General features: G+C 40.5%; 1 protein-coding gene across 39 annotated transcripts in view; it reads left to right on the forward strand.

The window, feature by feature from the left end:
- The first annotated feature begins 1,942 nt into the window (after nucleotides 1-1,942).
- camk2g2 (calcium/calmodulin-dependent protein kinase (CaM kinase) II gamma 2) overlaps nucleotides 1,943-17,385 on the forward strand; it is an 82,100-nt gene continuing 66,657 nt past the window's right edge. For 23 of the 39 annotated variants that reach the window (XM_013271535.3, XM_019366462.2, XM_025897410.1 and 20 more), the window contains exons 1-2: nucleotides 1,943-2,160; nucleotides 3,330-3,424. In XM_013271535.3, the coding sequence (XP_013126989.1) occupies nucleotides 2,096-2,160; nucleotides 3,330-3,424 (160 nt within the window). In that variant the 5' untranslated portion in view covers nucleotides 1,943-2,095. The remainder of the gene's footprint in view (nucleotides 2,161-3,329; nucleotides 3,425-17,385) is intronic. The other 16 variants (XM_005474374.4, XM_005474375.4, XM_005474368.4 and 13 more) reach the window with 1 other exon arrangement.

The raw sequence follows: 17,385 nt of genomic DNA on the forward strand, positions 1-17,385 counted from the left end.
GTGTTCTATAGGGATGTCAAAATGTCACTATATTATCATTATTATTATTTTATATTATTAATACATAAAATATATATTATGTAATTCGTTTTTTTAAATTACTATCTTTATATTCAGACGTTAGGCAAAAGCATACACACACATAATCATTGAGTTTGCTAGGCTATAATAATATAAAATTAAGCATTAATTGCTTAAACGCTAGTAGATATTGCATTTCTTTTTTCGTAGAGGTTTAATATAAATTTGGCATACTATTACCACAGCAAGAGGATGAAGGGTGTCAGTCAAGTGTCTGTGTTTTTGATTTGTGGATTCTTTCTTATTCTATCGCTGGTCAGTGTTATTTATATAACACCAAATCACAACAACAGTCGCCTCAAGCTGCTTCATATGGTAAGGAAGAGACACTGCAATAATAGGTCATGTTGAGTGTTCACTGCAGGCCAAAATCAGCTCATGTCATGTCTGCCAATGGGCATGTGGGGCACTGGCTGGAGCACTTCAACACTTTTGTGTTTGCATTTAATAATACACTATAAAAGCTGGTGGAAAGATGTTCTCAGAATTAACTATGTTCATAAAACATTAAGTTATGATTTATCGTTCTTCACCTGATAAAATGTTAAGACTTGAGACATAACTTTCACAGTCTGCTTATTTGAACTGATCTCCTGAATATATATATATACTGGTTCTGTTATAAAGGGGAGCTACTGAACACTTGTGAACTCTACCAGAATGGCTTTTCATGATTAAAATCTCTAAACAATGTTATTTTAGGTTTTATCTGTTGATTTTTAATTTGCCACAGCATACCTCACACAAAAAAACATACAAGAGGGTCCCCACACACAAAAAATACATGGAGAATTAAAGACAATGCAGTTGCCACGGCATACCCTGAGTATCTTGTTTACACATAAATAATTCCTCCATTTGTATAATGAATAAATGCTAAACACACTGGTATTAATGGCAATTTTCTACTCAATTTGAGCAAACACTGTTCCTACAAGCCTCATTCACACATTCATACAACCCTTTGTTCACCATGCCGAAGCACTTTTAACCAAACATTCACATACTCGCACTCCAATGCATCAGGGGCAGCTCTACGTTCAGTATTTTGCCCAAGGATACTGAGACTGACATACAGGTTAGAAGAGCCAAGGAATCGGATCACTGACCTTTCGATTAGCCACCCCTGTGGCTCCTAATCAAGTGTGCAGAGGTAGAAAAGGTAAACTTCCAAGTTGGGAGAATAACTTTTTTTGCCAAAGCCACTGAAAAATATCTGTCCGAATCATTTATCTCTTACCTGGCCTTTGCTGCCTCAGGTTATCTTATGTCTGAAAAGTTTTAACTGTTCCAAATCATTTTTTTCTTGTTTCTGATTGGCTACCGGTTGCAAACAGGAGAGATACACAAAACACAAGGTTTGAACGAGAGATGAGTGGGGCTCAGAGCTACAGCTGTGTACCTCACCAGGTGTTTTTCTAACTCATCTATGTGACATTTTGTAGAGGGTAGCCTGTAGCAGCTGTGGCAGTAGTTTGAGTTTACCCTTTTTCTTAAAAGAATATTTCGATTTCGAGTTTAATCGCAAAATAACGCTAATGAGTTGGGGTTTTTTTTATGTGGCCCCAAATACTCTGTCATCCTTGACATGACATAGAGCCAAGAGCAGGGAAAAATAAAATAAAAACTGAATGAATCAATTTGCAGCCAGGAGTTTTGATTCACAAGGATTAATTGCATACTTGCTGAACGTATCTCAAAAAATATATTTAAAAAAACGACTAATCTCTCACGCACATGTATTTGCGCACAGTAATAAAGCCTCTCAATTTTACACTCCCTCGTCGTGCTTTCTTTTCGACACAGCGTGACTCCTCCTCTCAATAGCAGATCTCCGTTACTACAGCTACCCCTCGCTCTCTCTCTCTCCTCCCTCCTCCTACTCCCAGCTCCTCTCTGAGCTCGAGCCACTCTTCCCTTTAGAGCCTTCACTAGTTCTCCTCCCGAAACCTGCGCGAGGCGGCCACTGAAGCGCGAGGCGACTTCCCCCCCTCTCCCCTTGACTCCAGTCAACATGGCTACAGTTGTGACCTCGACCAGATTCACAGACGAATATCAGCTGTACGAGGAACTCGGAAAGTAAGCGACCGTCAACACCACCGCCGCCGTTGCTGCTGCTGCTCTTCTTGTTGCATTTAGTGTATGCTTGTGTGTATGTATGTGTGTGTGTGTTTGCACGCCCCCCCTCTCCGCTGCTGCCGTTGTGTTGACAGCGCACGAGAGGGGCTGTCAAAAAGGAGAGAGACAGAGAAAAAAAACAGGAAAGGGGTAGGCACCCTCCTGAGCAACAAAGAGCTGTCGGCAGGTTCATGTTAGCGCTGCAGAGGCTTGTAGTTAATCCTGCATGTGCGTTTAATTGTGCGTGGCAGCGTTGTGGCTCTCTTTGTAAGCCCAGAAGGTGGGAAACATCCCCCCCGTAGGAGCAACTTGCGAGTCAGTTGATCTGCAGGTAGCACGCGTCGAAAAGTCGTTTGTATTTGCTGGTTGCCTGGTGGCATCTCCGGGGTCCTGCTCAGCTCTGTTTTTGTGCATTTCTAAGCAGACTGCAGGGCTCTTGTGTATGCCAAAAATAAAAAAAAACAGAAGAAGAAAGAGAAACGGGCTTTGCTGCAATAAGATTTGCGCTTGTAAAACGTGTATGTATGTATGTATGTATGTGTGTGTGTGTGTGTGTGTGTGTGTGTGTGTGTGTGTGATCCTGGCTGTATATATATTTTGGCAGAGATCAGATCACATCTAATCTCTGCATGTGGCTAATAGAGCTGCTCCACCTACCAATACAGCCAGCAGCATGAGGTTTAAGGAGGTATCTGTGCAAAAAAAAAAGTAAATAAAATAAAATAATGAAGTCAGATTGAGGGGAAAAAATGCTAATAACACTTTTCAGTGGCTTCATTCTCCTGCAGCCTTACTCATGTTTCTTCCTGGCAGCTATGACTGGCTCCTTTCACATTGAGCCCTGTCACACACTAGTAGCCAGGACCTCTTGTTGTACACAGAATATCAGGCCGTGTTAATAATGCATGTGACTTCCTTTCCCCTTTCTTTAAGATTATGTGATTCATGCATGCCCGTACTTTGTGTGTGTGTGTGTGTGTGTGCGCGCGCGCGCGCGCGTGTGTGTGTGTGTGTGTGTGTGTGAGAGAGAGAGACAAGTTCAGCGCACTTTTCCCTGTGACACACTCATGTTTGTTATGTTTGAAGTGGTTTCACACTGATCTCTCATGCGTGGATCTGTCTTGCTTCAGGGGTGCCTTCTCCGTTGTTCGTCGATGTATCAAGAAGTCCACTGGCCAGGAGTATGCCGCGAAAATTATCAACACAAAAAAGCTCTCGGCCAGAGGTGAGTGCAGCAGATATGCATTGTGCAGCTCAGCGTAATAGTCAAGTAGCAACATGAATTTATGCAAAATGAACGCTGACAACAGTAGGCTTCTGTAGTTGCTCAGTGAAGTCAGTTCATTTCCTTAAGAGCAGCGAGACAGGCGCTCTGTCATGTCCTTGACAGCAGAGATTCCTGAAAAGCTGGAGGCCACTTGGCAGAGCTGGGCTGCCATGGTTTAGGTCGCAACAGAGGGGTTAGCGGGCTTTGGTGGTTGTTCGCAACCATTTTTGGTTTGTTACAGTTACTGCTGATCTCTAGGAAAGGATTGCACCAGCTCCAAGCTTGAGCCTAAAATATCCACAGAGGCATGCACGCTGCAATGCAGGGTAGTTTTGGTTTATTTTAATAGGGTTGCCTTTATTGGTGATGATAATGTTGCACTTACAGTCAGCTTCTGCAAAGAGGTCAAAACAGAGCAAAAAACATGAGTAATCACATGACCAGGCAGGTTTTAAAGAAGTCTTTAGAGTGGCCACACTATGAGTGACTTCCTGAAATTGCATAAAAGGATTTCATTAGCTCCATTTTCTTGTCTCTGTAATTGTTACACATTTGAGTCATGAAGCCAGCCTTTAATGTGTCCGAGTATTGAATGTCTCAGTTACTGAAAACAAACCAGTATTTTTGAGATATTTCAGGAATCTCTAAAGAGTTAGTTCCATTTTTGAATTCAAATTGCCAAACATGACTCATCTCACACATTTGTAGACATGTTATTGTCTATGAAATATATAAAAAAGGAGAGAAATCGGGTCAATCAAAAATGTTCTTGTCAGATGAATACACTTTGGATTGGAGTCATTTCTTACTGGATGAAAATACAGTTGTGTCATAAAGTGGTCGTTAAGTTAGTTTTCTCTTTTTTGCATTGTGAAGCATTTTAATTGACAGTATACATACATACATATTTCCAAATCTTCTTTCGTCTGAATTTAAAGTTATGCTCATCATCAAGTCAAACGAATCAAATGAGGGGTCCAGAGAAGGTGTAAAAAGCAGATGCCAGAGTACACGCAACTTGTTAGTATTATAAGGAAGCAAAGAAAAAATAACATCCTCACAAATCATAGCTCATGTAAGAAATATTGTAAAAGTTGTATGCTGTTTTTTCATAGATTTGTGTGTTTATTAGATTAGTGTAGTTTCATGTCTGAGAGGTGCACAGGCAGCAGCATGTGCTGCTTACATGTGAGACTGGTAGGCTGGTCATGGCCTATCTACTCATTGCGTATCTAATTTTTGCCATTCAGTGCTGTCACTTCAAAGATTGAGTTTCACTGAATTCCAATTGACATACAATGTATCACAGATCCTGTTTGTGTTGGGCACATGCACACTGTCTTAGATTAATTATTAACCATTACATTTTATTAATAGATTCACATAATCATCAGTTCCTTCAGTCATTTTCTTTCCTCTGGATAGACTCCAGCTCTTCGATCATTCACTGATGCAGACAGAGGTGATTCTTGTTCTGCTCTGAAGCCTTTGTGAGCATGGTGTAGCAGCCCATGAACCTGGTCTCCACCTGCTGCAGGTTCTGGTTAGAATGGCCCTCCAGCTTGCAGCAGAATCAGGACCATCACTGGCAGCTGTAGTCCAAAACTGTCTTACCAACTGCTGGATGAGAGAGTCACTGGAGAGGCAGCTGAATGATACTGAGGCCTGCCCCAACATCAGCTTACATTAGATCAATTAGGAAACCACAGGAAGGCTTGGACACCCTGGTTAGAGATGATGCATTGCAAAAAAGGCTGATCTATCCAATTCATTGAGATTGCAAGAGCAACAGCATAAAACGATATAAAGCTATTTTAAATACCCAATTCAAACATCAGTGTTAACTGGCTGAAGACGGGTGAAGTGCTGTACACATGCATAGACTATTTTGAATTTAAAAATATTGTCACTAATGGACTGTTATATTTGACCAAAATGTTTGTGAAATGAGAGACAGTCAAACAGACCTGTTAGCAACCATTGCAGTCTTTTCAACTTTGGTTTTTTAAATGTGGTTACACTGCTGTCTTGTCTTGCAACTGTTCATGTGTCTGTCAGATTCTGTTGCAGTGATCTGTTGCCATGTTTCTAAACCTCTCTTGTTCCTTCACTAACGTACGACCCAAGTTGTAAAAACCTGGATTTATTCCTTAAGCTATTGTATAATCTGCAAGCCTGTGTGTGTGTGTTCACATGCAGCAGCTTAACACATGTTGAAATGCCACCACCTGTGTTTCGGTATTTGTGGCAGATTTGTTGTCATCGTCAGCCTGCTCGTGTCAAAGCATTTCATCTGCCATGTAGCTGAATCCAAGCATCACTTGTCTGTTGCTTGTTTTGGTTACCACATGTGTTTGTGTTTTCACATGTATCTCACTGTATCTCATCGTGCCTTTGTGTATGTCGCAGACTGTGTGTGTGTGTGTGTGTGTGTGTGCGTGTGCGTGTGCTGCATATTTGTCCAAGTAAGCATCAGACCAGGCCACCGAAAGGTTGAGTGATGATGTGAGCTGCAGATCAGGGCCAGTTTTGGACTGATTGGTCTTGTTTTTTTTCCCCGGGGGATGCAGGCTGAATTGCTCTGTCTCCCCCTCAGTCTCACTCAAACACCCCCGCCCATGTCATTTTCCTTCCTTTTCAAGTTGTTTTTCTCCTGCCCGCCCTCTCCCTTCTCTGTAAACAAAAAATTGATTCGAGCAAAGATCTTAAAACTCTTTTCCGCAGCCGATTTGATCGTGTGTGTGGCTGCGTTGGCAGTGGTCCGGAGCTAGTAACCCGGCAACAGCAGGGGTGAAACTCTTCATCCCATAGGCTGTCTGGCAGAGAGACCGATTTCTGTGTGAGTGTGTATGTGTGCATTTGTTGGATGTGGTTATAATTATCATGCAAACGTGCACACTTGCAGACAACTTCTCATTTCTCATGACACGAAAACAGTTGCACACTTTTTTTTTTTCTCACCTCCTTAATGGTCTCACACCAAACTGTATGCATACAGGGCTTCTCTCTAAATAGTTTCACATTGTGACAGAGAATACATAATAGTGCCACCTTCTGTCATTAATCAGGCCTGAAATGTTCACAAACATGAAGCTTTGTAAGTGTGAAACCCCAAATCTTAACCACGCCATGTAAGGATTTTAAAGAATAAATTTGCTTTATTTGAACTTCTTTTAATCGTTTAGGCCACCATTTCTCCATTTCTTTACGTCAGTAACCACAATGGCAAATTAATCTGATCTGATCTGGGAAAGCGGCAAACTTCTGTCAGGAAGGACGAGCCTTCGTCTGATCGGACGGGCGTGTAACCAGTGAATGCTTCAGGCAAGGCAAATAGATTTCAGGTGAAAAAGAATTGCAATTGATACCATTTTTGCTCAAACTGTTGTTGTAAACATTATGCAGATCAATCTGAATCTAGTGTTTGTTTTTGGCCAGAGCCAAAAGTTCACTGATGACATTTAATAGAATTTTTTTTTTAAAAACAGTCTTATATAGACTTTTTATAATGTGTTCCACAAGAAGCCTTCAGCCAGTCTACAAAGACATTTGTTACGCTGAATTTAGTCAAGTAAAATAATGCATTCTGATTACACTTCTAGAGCAAGACTATTATATAGTAAACAAGCTATAACAAGCCTGAATTTGATAGTTAAAAGTAGTATACAGCGTTTAAATCAAGACGATACTGACATAAAGGGCGAAAAATGAAACCTTAAGTTTAGTCGTCTCACTGGTCGAAACAAGTTTAATTCCAGATAAAAAGTATAAGATCTCTGATAACGAACCATACAGCCTGGCTGTCTGCCATGAAACGGGCAGCACATAAAAAGGAAACTTGCCTTTACAGCTCAGTCACTTTTTGGATTGGGTTTGTAGAAACATAGATAACTTTTGTTGTAGTTTCTTGCCTCTTTACAGTTCAGCAACTTTTTGAAGCCTCTGATTCCCGTCTACGACTAAACATCTTTGCTGGAATGTGTTTTCAAACATCAGCATGATAACTAGATGTTTGCAGTCAGTAAACATGTGGGCTACTTAGCTTCCCACCTCAGAATCAGCTACCCTGTTTGTTGCACATGACTTTGCAGACATTGCATACAACTACATTTATTAAGAACTAAGATCTTGGACCAAACTTATCTTCTAAAATATGATGTTTATGCATTGAATAAGTTCACTTAATCTAGGAGTTTGCAGATTGTGCAGTTGTGGCTTTATTGTATGCTGTACAGTTGTATCACTATCTCAGTGGCAAAATCTGTCTATACATTGACATGTGCAAGGAACTGCCTTGGTGGTAGTTTCTAATACAGTAGGTTACACCAGGACTGCATTTTATAGTATCACACAGACATACACAAACACACACACACTGGAAGCCTTACAAGGTAAACATAATAGCAGCCATCCTGTTGTGCGTGGTAATTAAAGTGTCAGTTGTAAGCATGCATCACAATCTTGTTAGTTAGCTTGAGCCTAGCGTCTGACCAGTGGTACGTTGGTGGGTCCATTTCATGAGTTGCAACTTATAAATTGAGATATTGCTGCAACACCTTCTTCAGATTAAGACCAAGACCATGCTTGTGATCTGTAACTGAAAGGAAACTAGTAGTGCTTTACAGTCAGCTGTGGTTTATGTAATTGAAAGTATGTACCTTTTGCATTTTGTATTAAATAAAGTTTATAGTAAAATTTAGTGAAATGGATCCTGATCAGTGTCTGTGAAGTGAACTCATGATCTTTTGTAATTTAGGGCGGCTCGTTTTGGTGAAGCAGGCCGATCTCGATGAAGATCATTTAATTGAAATGGTGCATGTTTACTGATACTGCAATGTCTCTACGTTTCAAGTATCTCTATTGATTGAGGTTTTATTATTATGTATTTATTATTGAATTCAGATAAATAAAAAATGAACTCACAAACATCTGTAATATTAGCAGAGGTGATTATTATTTTAGGCTGGATGGTGAGCTTGCTATACCTTTAAATAAAAATATTTAGATCGTGTTGCTGAGCGTTGCCTTGTTTGTAACGTTGTCCAAACATTTGCGTTCCTCGTGTCTGCTGTGTTGTAGAGACGTCTCTGTGTTCTCAGATCTCAGCAGTTACCTTTTATACAATGTGAGAATGAATTGCTAGAAGGATCAGGTCTTCATTAAAAGTGGACACAGTGCTTGGTTGCATTTATACACCACTGCAGCAGCTAGCGGTTCAGTGCCTTACTCTCTGGATCTGTTCACAACTAGAAATTAACCCACACTTTATAATATCGTCTGATCTCTGCCTGTGAGCTCCCTCTCAGCTTTTACAGATGCTGAACATACAGGATATCAGCTCTGATTGTTTGATGTCTGAGAACACGCCGTAGTATTGACTCTACTTACTTGTGTTTAGGCGGCATTAAACCCTATTCTCTGTGGTTCAGCCAAGGCACAGTGGCAGTGAGGTCAGTGATTACAGCTGGATCATGTGGCATCACATGCTTGCTGTAGCACACAAATGACATGCAGTGTGCTTATAGTTTAGAGGTGCTGGTAGGCAGATTTTCCTTCCATTGGATAGACCCGGCGTAGCACCTTTTTCAAGAATGAACTGTTGCTCTTTGCTCCTGTCATTACTTTTTAGCAACATTCGGCTGAGCCAAGCTGTAATGATGTGCAATTGTGCTACAGCCTCACATTAGGGTTTACCTGCACCGCTGCAGCCCTGCATGGTGATGGTCAACACCTGATAGTCTCCTGCTTCGCTATTCTGTAGCTTTTTTACTTGTCTGTGCTGGAGACTGTGGAGAAAACTCTATTTTAAAAAGCTCTGTGTATTTCACTTTCAGTACATTTAGATTTAAAGGTTTCAAGGTAGTTTAGCACCTGTGTTCCTGTTCCCTTTCATGTCATCCTTATTTTAGTGTTTACTGATTGCTTTCAAAAAGTTTGAGCTTGAGTAAGTTGCTGCTGATGTGCTGCTGTTCCTGCTTGAACAAGCAAGTTAGTCTCAAACAATGTGAAATCAGTGAAAAGTGGTTCCACACATGTGTAGATTGTTCCCACAGCCCTTATACTGGGTAGGCTACATTCCTTTTAGAAGATAAGAAACTTTAGCATCAGTTTACAGAAGTAGATGATGATGATGATTACTGGTAGCCTGAGGGAACAGTGAATACCTGATAAAAATCGTAGGAAGCAGAAGCTAAGAGAGGAAGTGTTGCTTTTGCTTTAGTGGGAAAGGATTTGTGCGCGTTTTTGTGCACAATTTGATAAAAAGGGGAGATAGGGTGATCTCCACTGCTTTGTGATGAGCCGTGGTTTCTGTACATCTCATGTATCGCATTCAGAATTCATTCTGTATCAAAATAAAGTGCTAGAAGATAATAGTTAGATTTTAAAAATACACTAGCAAATACATTTATAAGATATTTTCATATCTCTTTTATGGTAAGAGGTTCGTTACAATAGCTCGTTTCACTGCCTATCTCAGAATTGTATATTGAGGAAGTAAGTATTTGCTTAACTTTCATCTTTACATACCATTTATAGAGCTCACATTTGTTACCAATCGTTTGTTTTTGTGGGAATCAGGTCTGAAGTCGCAGTAAAGTTGCTAAATCCCCTGTCTGAAACAGTCGTATCTTCACTATCCTTCACTGGGTTGGAACTTAATACGTTTTCAACATTTTCAAGTCTGCAGAAGCTTAAGGTTAAATATGCAGAGTGAGTGTTGCGTTATCTCAGTCTTTATTTCTCATGTACAAAGAAAACACTAGTTTAAAACCTTTCCCCTTGCATTACATTTTTTCATTCAGACTTGTACTGCACCGTGAGGGCAGATTATATCATATTCCAAAGTGGGTAAAGGATTTGGTCTGTACTAAATCTTTAGTGAAAAAAGTCGGGAAGAACATCCCTTTCGCATACGATGGTCATTAAAACTGATAGCAAAACTGATTTTATCTGGCTTGTGAGTGAATGTGAAATTCAGATTCTCTGTCCTTGATATTATAATGCATATATCTCAGCTCTGCTTCTTTGAGCTCCAGGTAACAGATATCTTTGTGGGAATTTTCTCTTTTCAAAAATGTGCTGTCATTTGTGGGGGGGAAAAAAACATAAAGACCATGTGTGAAAGACAAGCTCTCAAAATTGAGCTGTATGGGGCTTAAGTCCTCAATAAATTCAGCATGTTGATTGAGAAATTATTAGAAACAAATAGGCCGATTAAAGAAACAGTGTTAAAGTTGTCTTAAAGCAGTGTTTTAAATAGATGTGCTTATGGTGGAAAGCAATGGATTGGCACTGAGTATCGATTAAACATTAAATTTAAAATATTGATTAGGAAGTATGAGTGAAACTGTTTTAAAGGAGGGAGCGACTGTAGTATGAGCACTGGGGTGTGGTTCATGGGTTTTTAGGAGGGCCCTTGTCCCTGTTTTTGCATGCAAGTTTAAAATAGAAGCTAATTATCATAATGTTGCCATTCATATATGGTGCAAATATCAAGTAGGGTTTCAGAGTAAATTTTACTATACACGTACAATAGTTTTAGGCTATATCTAAATATGTCACAATATGGCCTGAAAATTTACACTGCAGGACAACCACAGTTACCATAAGTCTTTCTCTCCAGCAGAATAAAACTTATTATAGAGTTAACAAACTCTAAATGTGCCTAAATCATTTATCAAATGCTGAACTGCTGGCATGTCATACAGTAAAGGTGTCAAACTGTCACTGTGACTGTGGGAAAATGTGCACGCTAACATTTCCATGTAACTCTCCTGGGAATTAACTTCCTGGTTGTCTTATACTAAGGGTTTTCGTTCAAAAGAACATATATAATACACGTGAAAATAAGTTGTTTAACCAGTTTTTATTTCACTCATGGGATTCACTCAGCACAGGCGGTGACCAGATGCCCCACTTATTGTGGGGATGCACAGCATTTCTCACTTTTCCACTTATTGAGACGGGACATACAAAAGGACAGGACATGCACTCTTCTGAAATCTAGTTTTTACCCAGTGGATATGAAGAAAATGAGACAAGCTTCACATCATGTCGAAGTGCAGGGTAGCCTGTCTTATGGCACCAATTCTGTGCCAAGTGGGGAAACTTTTAAATCACTACAGAGTCACAAGTTGTGCAGATTTGTTCACATTATGGTGCAGATTATCACAAAAAAATGTAAGCGAGAGTTATTTTTCATTTTGCACAAAGTAAAATATAGTGTAAAAAAAAAATTACACCGTATGCCCGAGTTCCAAAATTGTTAGAATTGTGTCTCAATAGAGATCCATGGATGCATTCCTACTGAAACCCAGAGATCGCTACCAGACGTAACAGAAGCTGAAATAAATTTCCAGCATTTTTAATAATTATTGAGTCAGAAGGCAAATAAAACACACACTACATGCTTAAACTTGCAACTGGCTTACCTTACTGTGTATTTATCTTAAAATTTCAGATTGACTCTTACCAGTAGTAACATGCCCCTCATTGTTCTGCATAAACATGCTCTTTGGCCTATTTCCAGTTACCCAATCTGTGAGCCAGACGTGATAGTCAAAGTATTAAATGTTTAGTAGGGGAAGAATTGTGAATATCTATAAACAATGCAAAGCACATGAGCTATGTTGGTATACCTTATAGTTTAAAAATATAAAAATTCACCCATTTGATTAATATATCATGATCCAACAGTTGCTTACGGGACTCAGGGACAGGTTTTACAACTTTAGAAATTTATCATGGTGGCAACCTCTGTTCAGTTCAGCTGCTGTGAGGTAAACTGTAGTATTAGGTTGTTGGTTTACTGAAGAATTTTCCACGAATGTGTACATGGAATTTATGTTTATTGACTCATGTAATCCTTCAGCAGATAATGCTGTAAAAGTTGAGCTACCTGTTTTCTTGGCGTATCCTTCATTAGCTTAGCTTATCCTGTCAGGTTGTAAGGAAGAAAAATGATTTTGGCAACCGTAAAGCTACTCCAGGCAAAACAAATGGGAGGATGTGGGTTATATCAGTTTTCTACATAACTTTCTAAATTGTATTCATTTTTGTTGTTAATGTTAGATGGTAGTCATCTGTGAACCATCCTTAATTACACGAATCTACGTGAACAGTGCTATATGAGTAAAGATTGGTTGTTTGATCAGATTAGTATTTAGACCTTGGTGGTTAGGTGATAAATTGAGAGCTTGATGAATGGAAACATGAATCTGTGAATGGACCAATTGTAAAATTCTGGGCATATACTTCAGTCTTTTTTTATTTGCAACATTCGTTAAACAGTACATTTGCACAATGACTGAAAGTAGCCTCACACACCCAAGTTTATGCTTCAGCCACTGCCCAAGCCACGTAAAGGTTGGCCTGTTGGTATCTATCGCCTGCCTCCGAAGTCCCACAGGCTAACGAAGACCAATAGGACTCCTCCTTCTGGTGGTTTCTTCCATCTCCGGTGTCCACCATCTGGTTTGGGGTTACCCCCACGACAGGCACCAACCACCTGGCTGCAGCTCAGTGTAGCAGCTTGAGCAATGGAGGTGCTGAACATACGCAACCTCGGTATACGTTAACTATACTATACGCCAGGTTTGGTTTGTCCAGTAACCTGCCCTGCCACCAGATCCAACTCACCACCACGTCTTGATCATTTGACAGCTCAACACCTCTCTTCACCTGATTGTCCAAAACATATGGCCGCAGATCTGATGATACGATTACAAAATCGATCATAGACCTGCAACCTAGGGTGTCCTGGTGCCGCATGCACTTATGGACACCAATATGTTCAAAATGGTGTTTGCTATGGACAAACCGTGGTTTGCACAGAAGTCCAGTAACAGAACAGTGCTCTGTTTCAGATGTGGCAGACCATTCCTCCCAGTCACTCCCCTCCAAGTCTCACTGATGTTGCTCACATGAGCGTTGAAGTCTCCCAGTAGGATGACAGTCCTACTGAATCCCCAGGTGGAGCACCCTCAAGAACCCCACCCAGGCACTCAAGGAAGATCAGGTACTCTAAACTGTCGTTTGGTGCACGAGTGCAGACGACAGTCAGAACATTCCCTGACCCGAAGGCGCAGGGAACAAACCCTCTAGTGTACTGAGGAAAAACTCTAAACTCCCATGGCTTCACAGGATTAGCGCTACTGGGGTCCTATTCTGGAGCCAGGCCTGGGGGTGAGCACCTGGTGGCGGAGACCGGAGACCCTGGCGGACCCATCCCCTGTTACCAAGTCACGTCACCTTTCCGGTGGGAAGGAGCCTGGGCTAGTGGGTGAGGATAAGAGGAACTGACTAGATATAGTTGGGCTCACCTCAACACATGGCTTGGGCTCTGGAACCAGTCTCCTGGAGAGGGCTGGACCAATTTGCCATGGGAGACCTTACCAGGGGTAAGGTAGCGATTCACAAAGGGGATGTATGAATAATTCATCATTATTGTCATAAATGTCATCTGGCCCCATTTATACCTGTCATTATTTGGTCATGTTATCTGTTGCTTGTTCTGTGTGATCACATATCACATCAAAATGTCAGTAAGTCCACGTCTTGAATGTAGGTCAGTATTGTAGCGGGGCGTCAGAGCCCAGCACGCAGCCGACGTAGCTGAAGACGCAGAATGTAAGAAAATAGATGTGAAGCCCAACAATGCACTTGGGGTTTCACAATATGATTTTTTTTTTTTTTAACCAATTGTTTGAAACATTTTCTGTGTAGACACTAAAGAAAAGACTGTTCAGAGTGATCTATCCCGACAGTGTTTCATGTTATTTTTAGCTATAATTATGTGTCACGTATTGTGTTGAAGAGAGTATTTTTACACTGTTATTAGGTAAGGCTTGTGATGTCAGGAAAAGAAAGAGGGTAGGCTGGCAGGCGGCACTTGTCCTGCTGTTGAATTATTGAGGCACAAGGATACTGTTCATGGGCAAGAGCTGAGGAATAGACCCCCAGACTCCTTTTTTTGCTACCTTTATTCATCTGATTTTCTTTCATGTGGCTCATTTCTCCCTCAGCCACCATTTCCTTCCTTATTTATGCTTCTCTTTTTTTGCCAGCTTTTCCTCCCTGTTTCTAGTCATGTCCTTCCCTCTCCCCTCTCTGCAAAGCTGCCGCATCGCAGACCATGCAGGCAGACGTGTGTGTGTGTGTGTGTTTTAGTTTTCGGGCTTTTGGTGGGCTTCTGGTGCGCCGCTGCAGGCTGATTGGCAGAGGCCAGATAAACGTAGCAGCGCTGCGTGGTGAATGTTTAATGGGACCAACTGTGAATATTTGATGAGAAAAAGAGAGTGAGAGAGTCTTATATGGAAGCAGAAAGATGTAGATATGGAAATGGAGAACGGGGCGGTCAGCGTTATGCTCGCCAAAGCAAGAATAGTTCATGGTGTTAGTCTTTTCACAGCATGCAAACCTTCTTCTTTTCTTATTAAGACTTTGACAGTGTGTGTATGTGTGTGTCAGTGTGTGTATCTGGAGGTAGTAACATTTTCCAAGACTCTCCTTCTGTCATATTCATGTTGCCCGTGTTTTGTTTTTTTTTCCTCTTTTTTTGCCTCTCGCGCCCATCATTATCCTTCCTGTCTGAATGACATATGGCATCATGTAGCAGCCAACTTGAATAACATTTTCATTCACTATATAGTGGTGCCCAGTCAGGACTAAAACTAAGACTAAGATCTAGACTAAGATTGTCACTTTTGAGGAGGTTAATTATTGCTATTAGGTCAGTCTAGTCCAGGGGTCTGCAACCTTTAACACCCAAAGAGCCACTTGGACCCGGTTTCCACGCAAAAGAAAACACTGGGAGCTGCAAATACTTGTTGAAATCTAAAATGAAGATAACACTGTATATATTGTTTTTTTTAGCTTTGTGCTTTGTGTGAACAACTAAAGTAAGTAAGTAAAGTTTATTTATTAAGCGCTTTTCACAGACAGGCAGTCACAAAGCGCTGTACACAAATATTAAAATAAACAATACAATCAATAGACATTATACACAATGTAAAAGATCAAATGTAAATAATGTAAAGAATATAAAATACGTAGATCAACAAAAGGCTTGTTTGAACAAAGGTTTTTAACTGCTTTTTAAAAGAATCCACAGAGCAACTAAGGTGTGTTGCTTATAAAATCCATGAAGTGCTACAGAGAAAATTACATTTTATTTATGTAATTAACACATTTTGAACTCTTAAAGAAATATAACAAAAGGAAAGACACCCAGCTGAACTAAAATGATCCATGTAGCAACAAAAACTGTAACAAAAACTGTTGTGAGCCGCCACCCCTTTAAAAAGTAATTGGAAAAAAAGCACTATGCCGCTAAAAAAAAATAGATATTTGCAAAATTCTGCCTAAATATCTATTTTACCTGGTTAATGTGTGTGGCGGGGCGTGGTCTGCAGTGCCGCTGCAGGGAGGCGGACGCACCTGAGCGGCACCCGCAATCGCGCCTCGCCGCCTTAAAGTCTGTGCTCTCTCTGCTGTTGTGTTATCGGGCTGTGAGCTGAAAAGCTACAGCCGGCTGTAAGCGTACAGCAACCGTGTGTGAAAAGTGGTCAATAAAGAGATGCTGAAAAGCATGTTCATGCAAACATCGTCGGGTCTGCCGTGATATGTTTACAATGAGACTTCTGGTCCCGAACCTCTGCTCACAGCGTCTGCAAATCGGGGCTTTCATCTTTACGCAGCTGTCATCTGTGAGGCGGGAGCGGTGTTTGTTTTTAACATAGTTCACGGTTGAGAACAGCTGCCGATATAATGTGGATCCGAAGATCCATAATTGGCCTATCTGGGGTTGAAAGTCTTGATAAATGCACGGCGTTTTGGCGGGTACACCGGCTTCCCTGAGTGTAACGCTTATTTTGAGCGATGAAAAAAATTAATAAAATAATATTTTATTTTTATATTTCAAAATCACAACAATCTTCCAATATAGAACTGCAAGTTTTTTAAAAAAGAACTAAACACAAATAAAATGCACTTCAGCTAAATACTTCTAATTTATTTTCCCAAACCACCCGGAGCCGCAGTATAAGGACTAAAGAGCCGCATGCGGCTCCGGAGCCGCGGGTTGCCGACCCCTGGTCTAGTCAGTTGGATTGCAAGTAATGACATATGACTTTATGGTGCAGATTCCTTACAAATTTCCAGGAAAACCCTGACATTAAAATTTTTAGATCAACTGTGCAGACTATGGTAATATATAGACAAATCCAAGCTTATTTCAGCAATTAATTTGGCAATTTTGCTCAGAATTATTATTCCATTATTAAAATGGTTGCAAAAAATAGTGAAAATGGTAAAAATTACCCACATCAAACCCAACGTGAGCTGTTTTATGGTACTGTTTTGTCCAACAGTCTAAACTAATGATGGATAAAATGGATAATGGGTCTTCAGCTCCTCCCATTTCACAAGCATGAAGCCAGAATATCTCAGAAATGCCATTTTGCACTTACAATGTTTTTGGAACAAGAGTTTGTGTAGTCGTAACAAGGTTGTGGATACACAGTAGCCATTTCCATCTCCTGGTAAATACTCTGCAGACTGTGGTTCCAAATCACATCATCTGCACAACATGGAGGTGCCCATTTTCTGTTATATTTGGTTTTAATTTTAGAGCACTATCAAGATGTCTGTCTTTATTTACAGTCTGTGGTCCAAACCTTAAAGTCACAAGATTTCAAAATGATGGATCATACATGATGTTAAACTGGCAATTTTCTGACAGCTGTTTATTTTATTGCAGCAATGTTGCCCTGTTCAGTTTGATTTGATACTCTTTATCCAGTAGTTAAGAAGAAGAGTAAGTGAGTGGAAACATATGCAGCCAGAACACGAGTGTGCTAGTCTGTGTTTGATGTCAGCTGCATAACTTTGAAGTCACTACTGTATGTTTTGGCATTGTC

The sequence above is a fragment of the Oreochromis niloticus genome, linkage group LG13, assembly GCF_001858045.2.
Source record: "Oreochromis niloticus isolate F11D_XX linkage group LG13, O_niloticus_UMD_NMBU, whole genome shotgun sequence".
Classification (NCBI taxonomy): Eukaryota; Metazoa; Chordata; class Actinopteri; order Cichliformes; family Cichlidae; genus Oreochromis; species Oreochromis niloticus.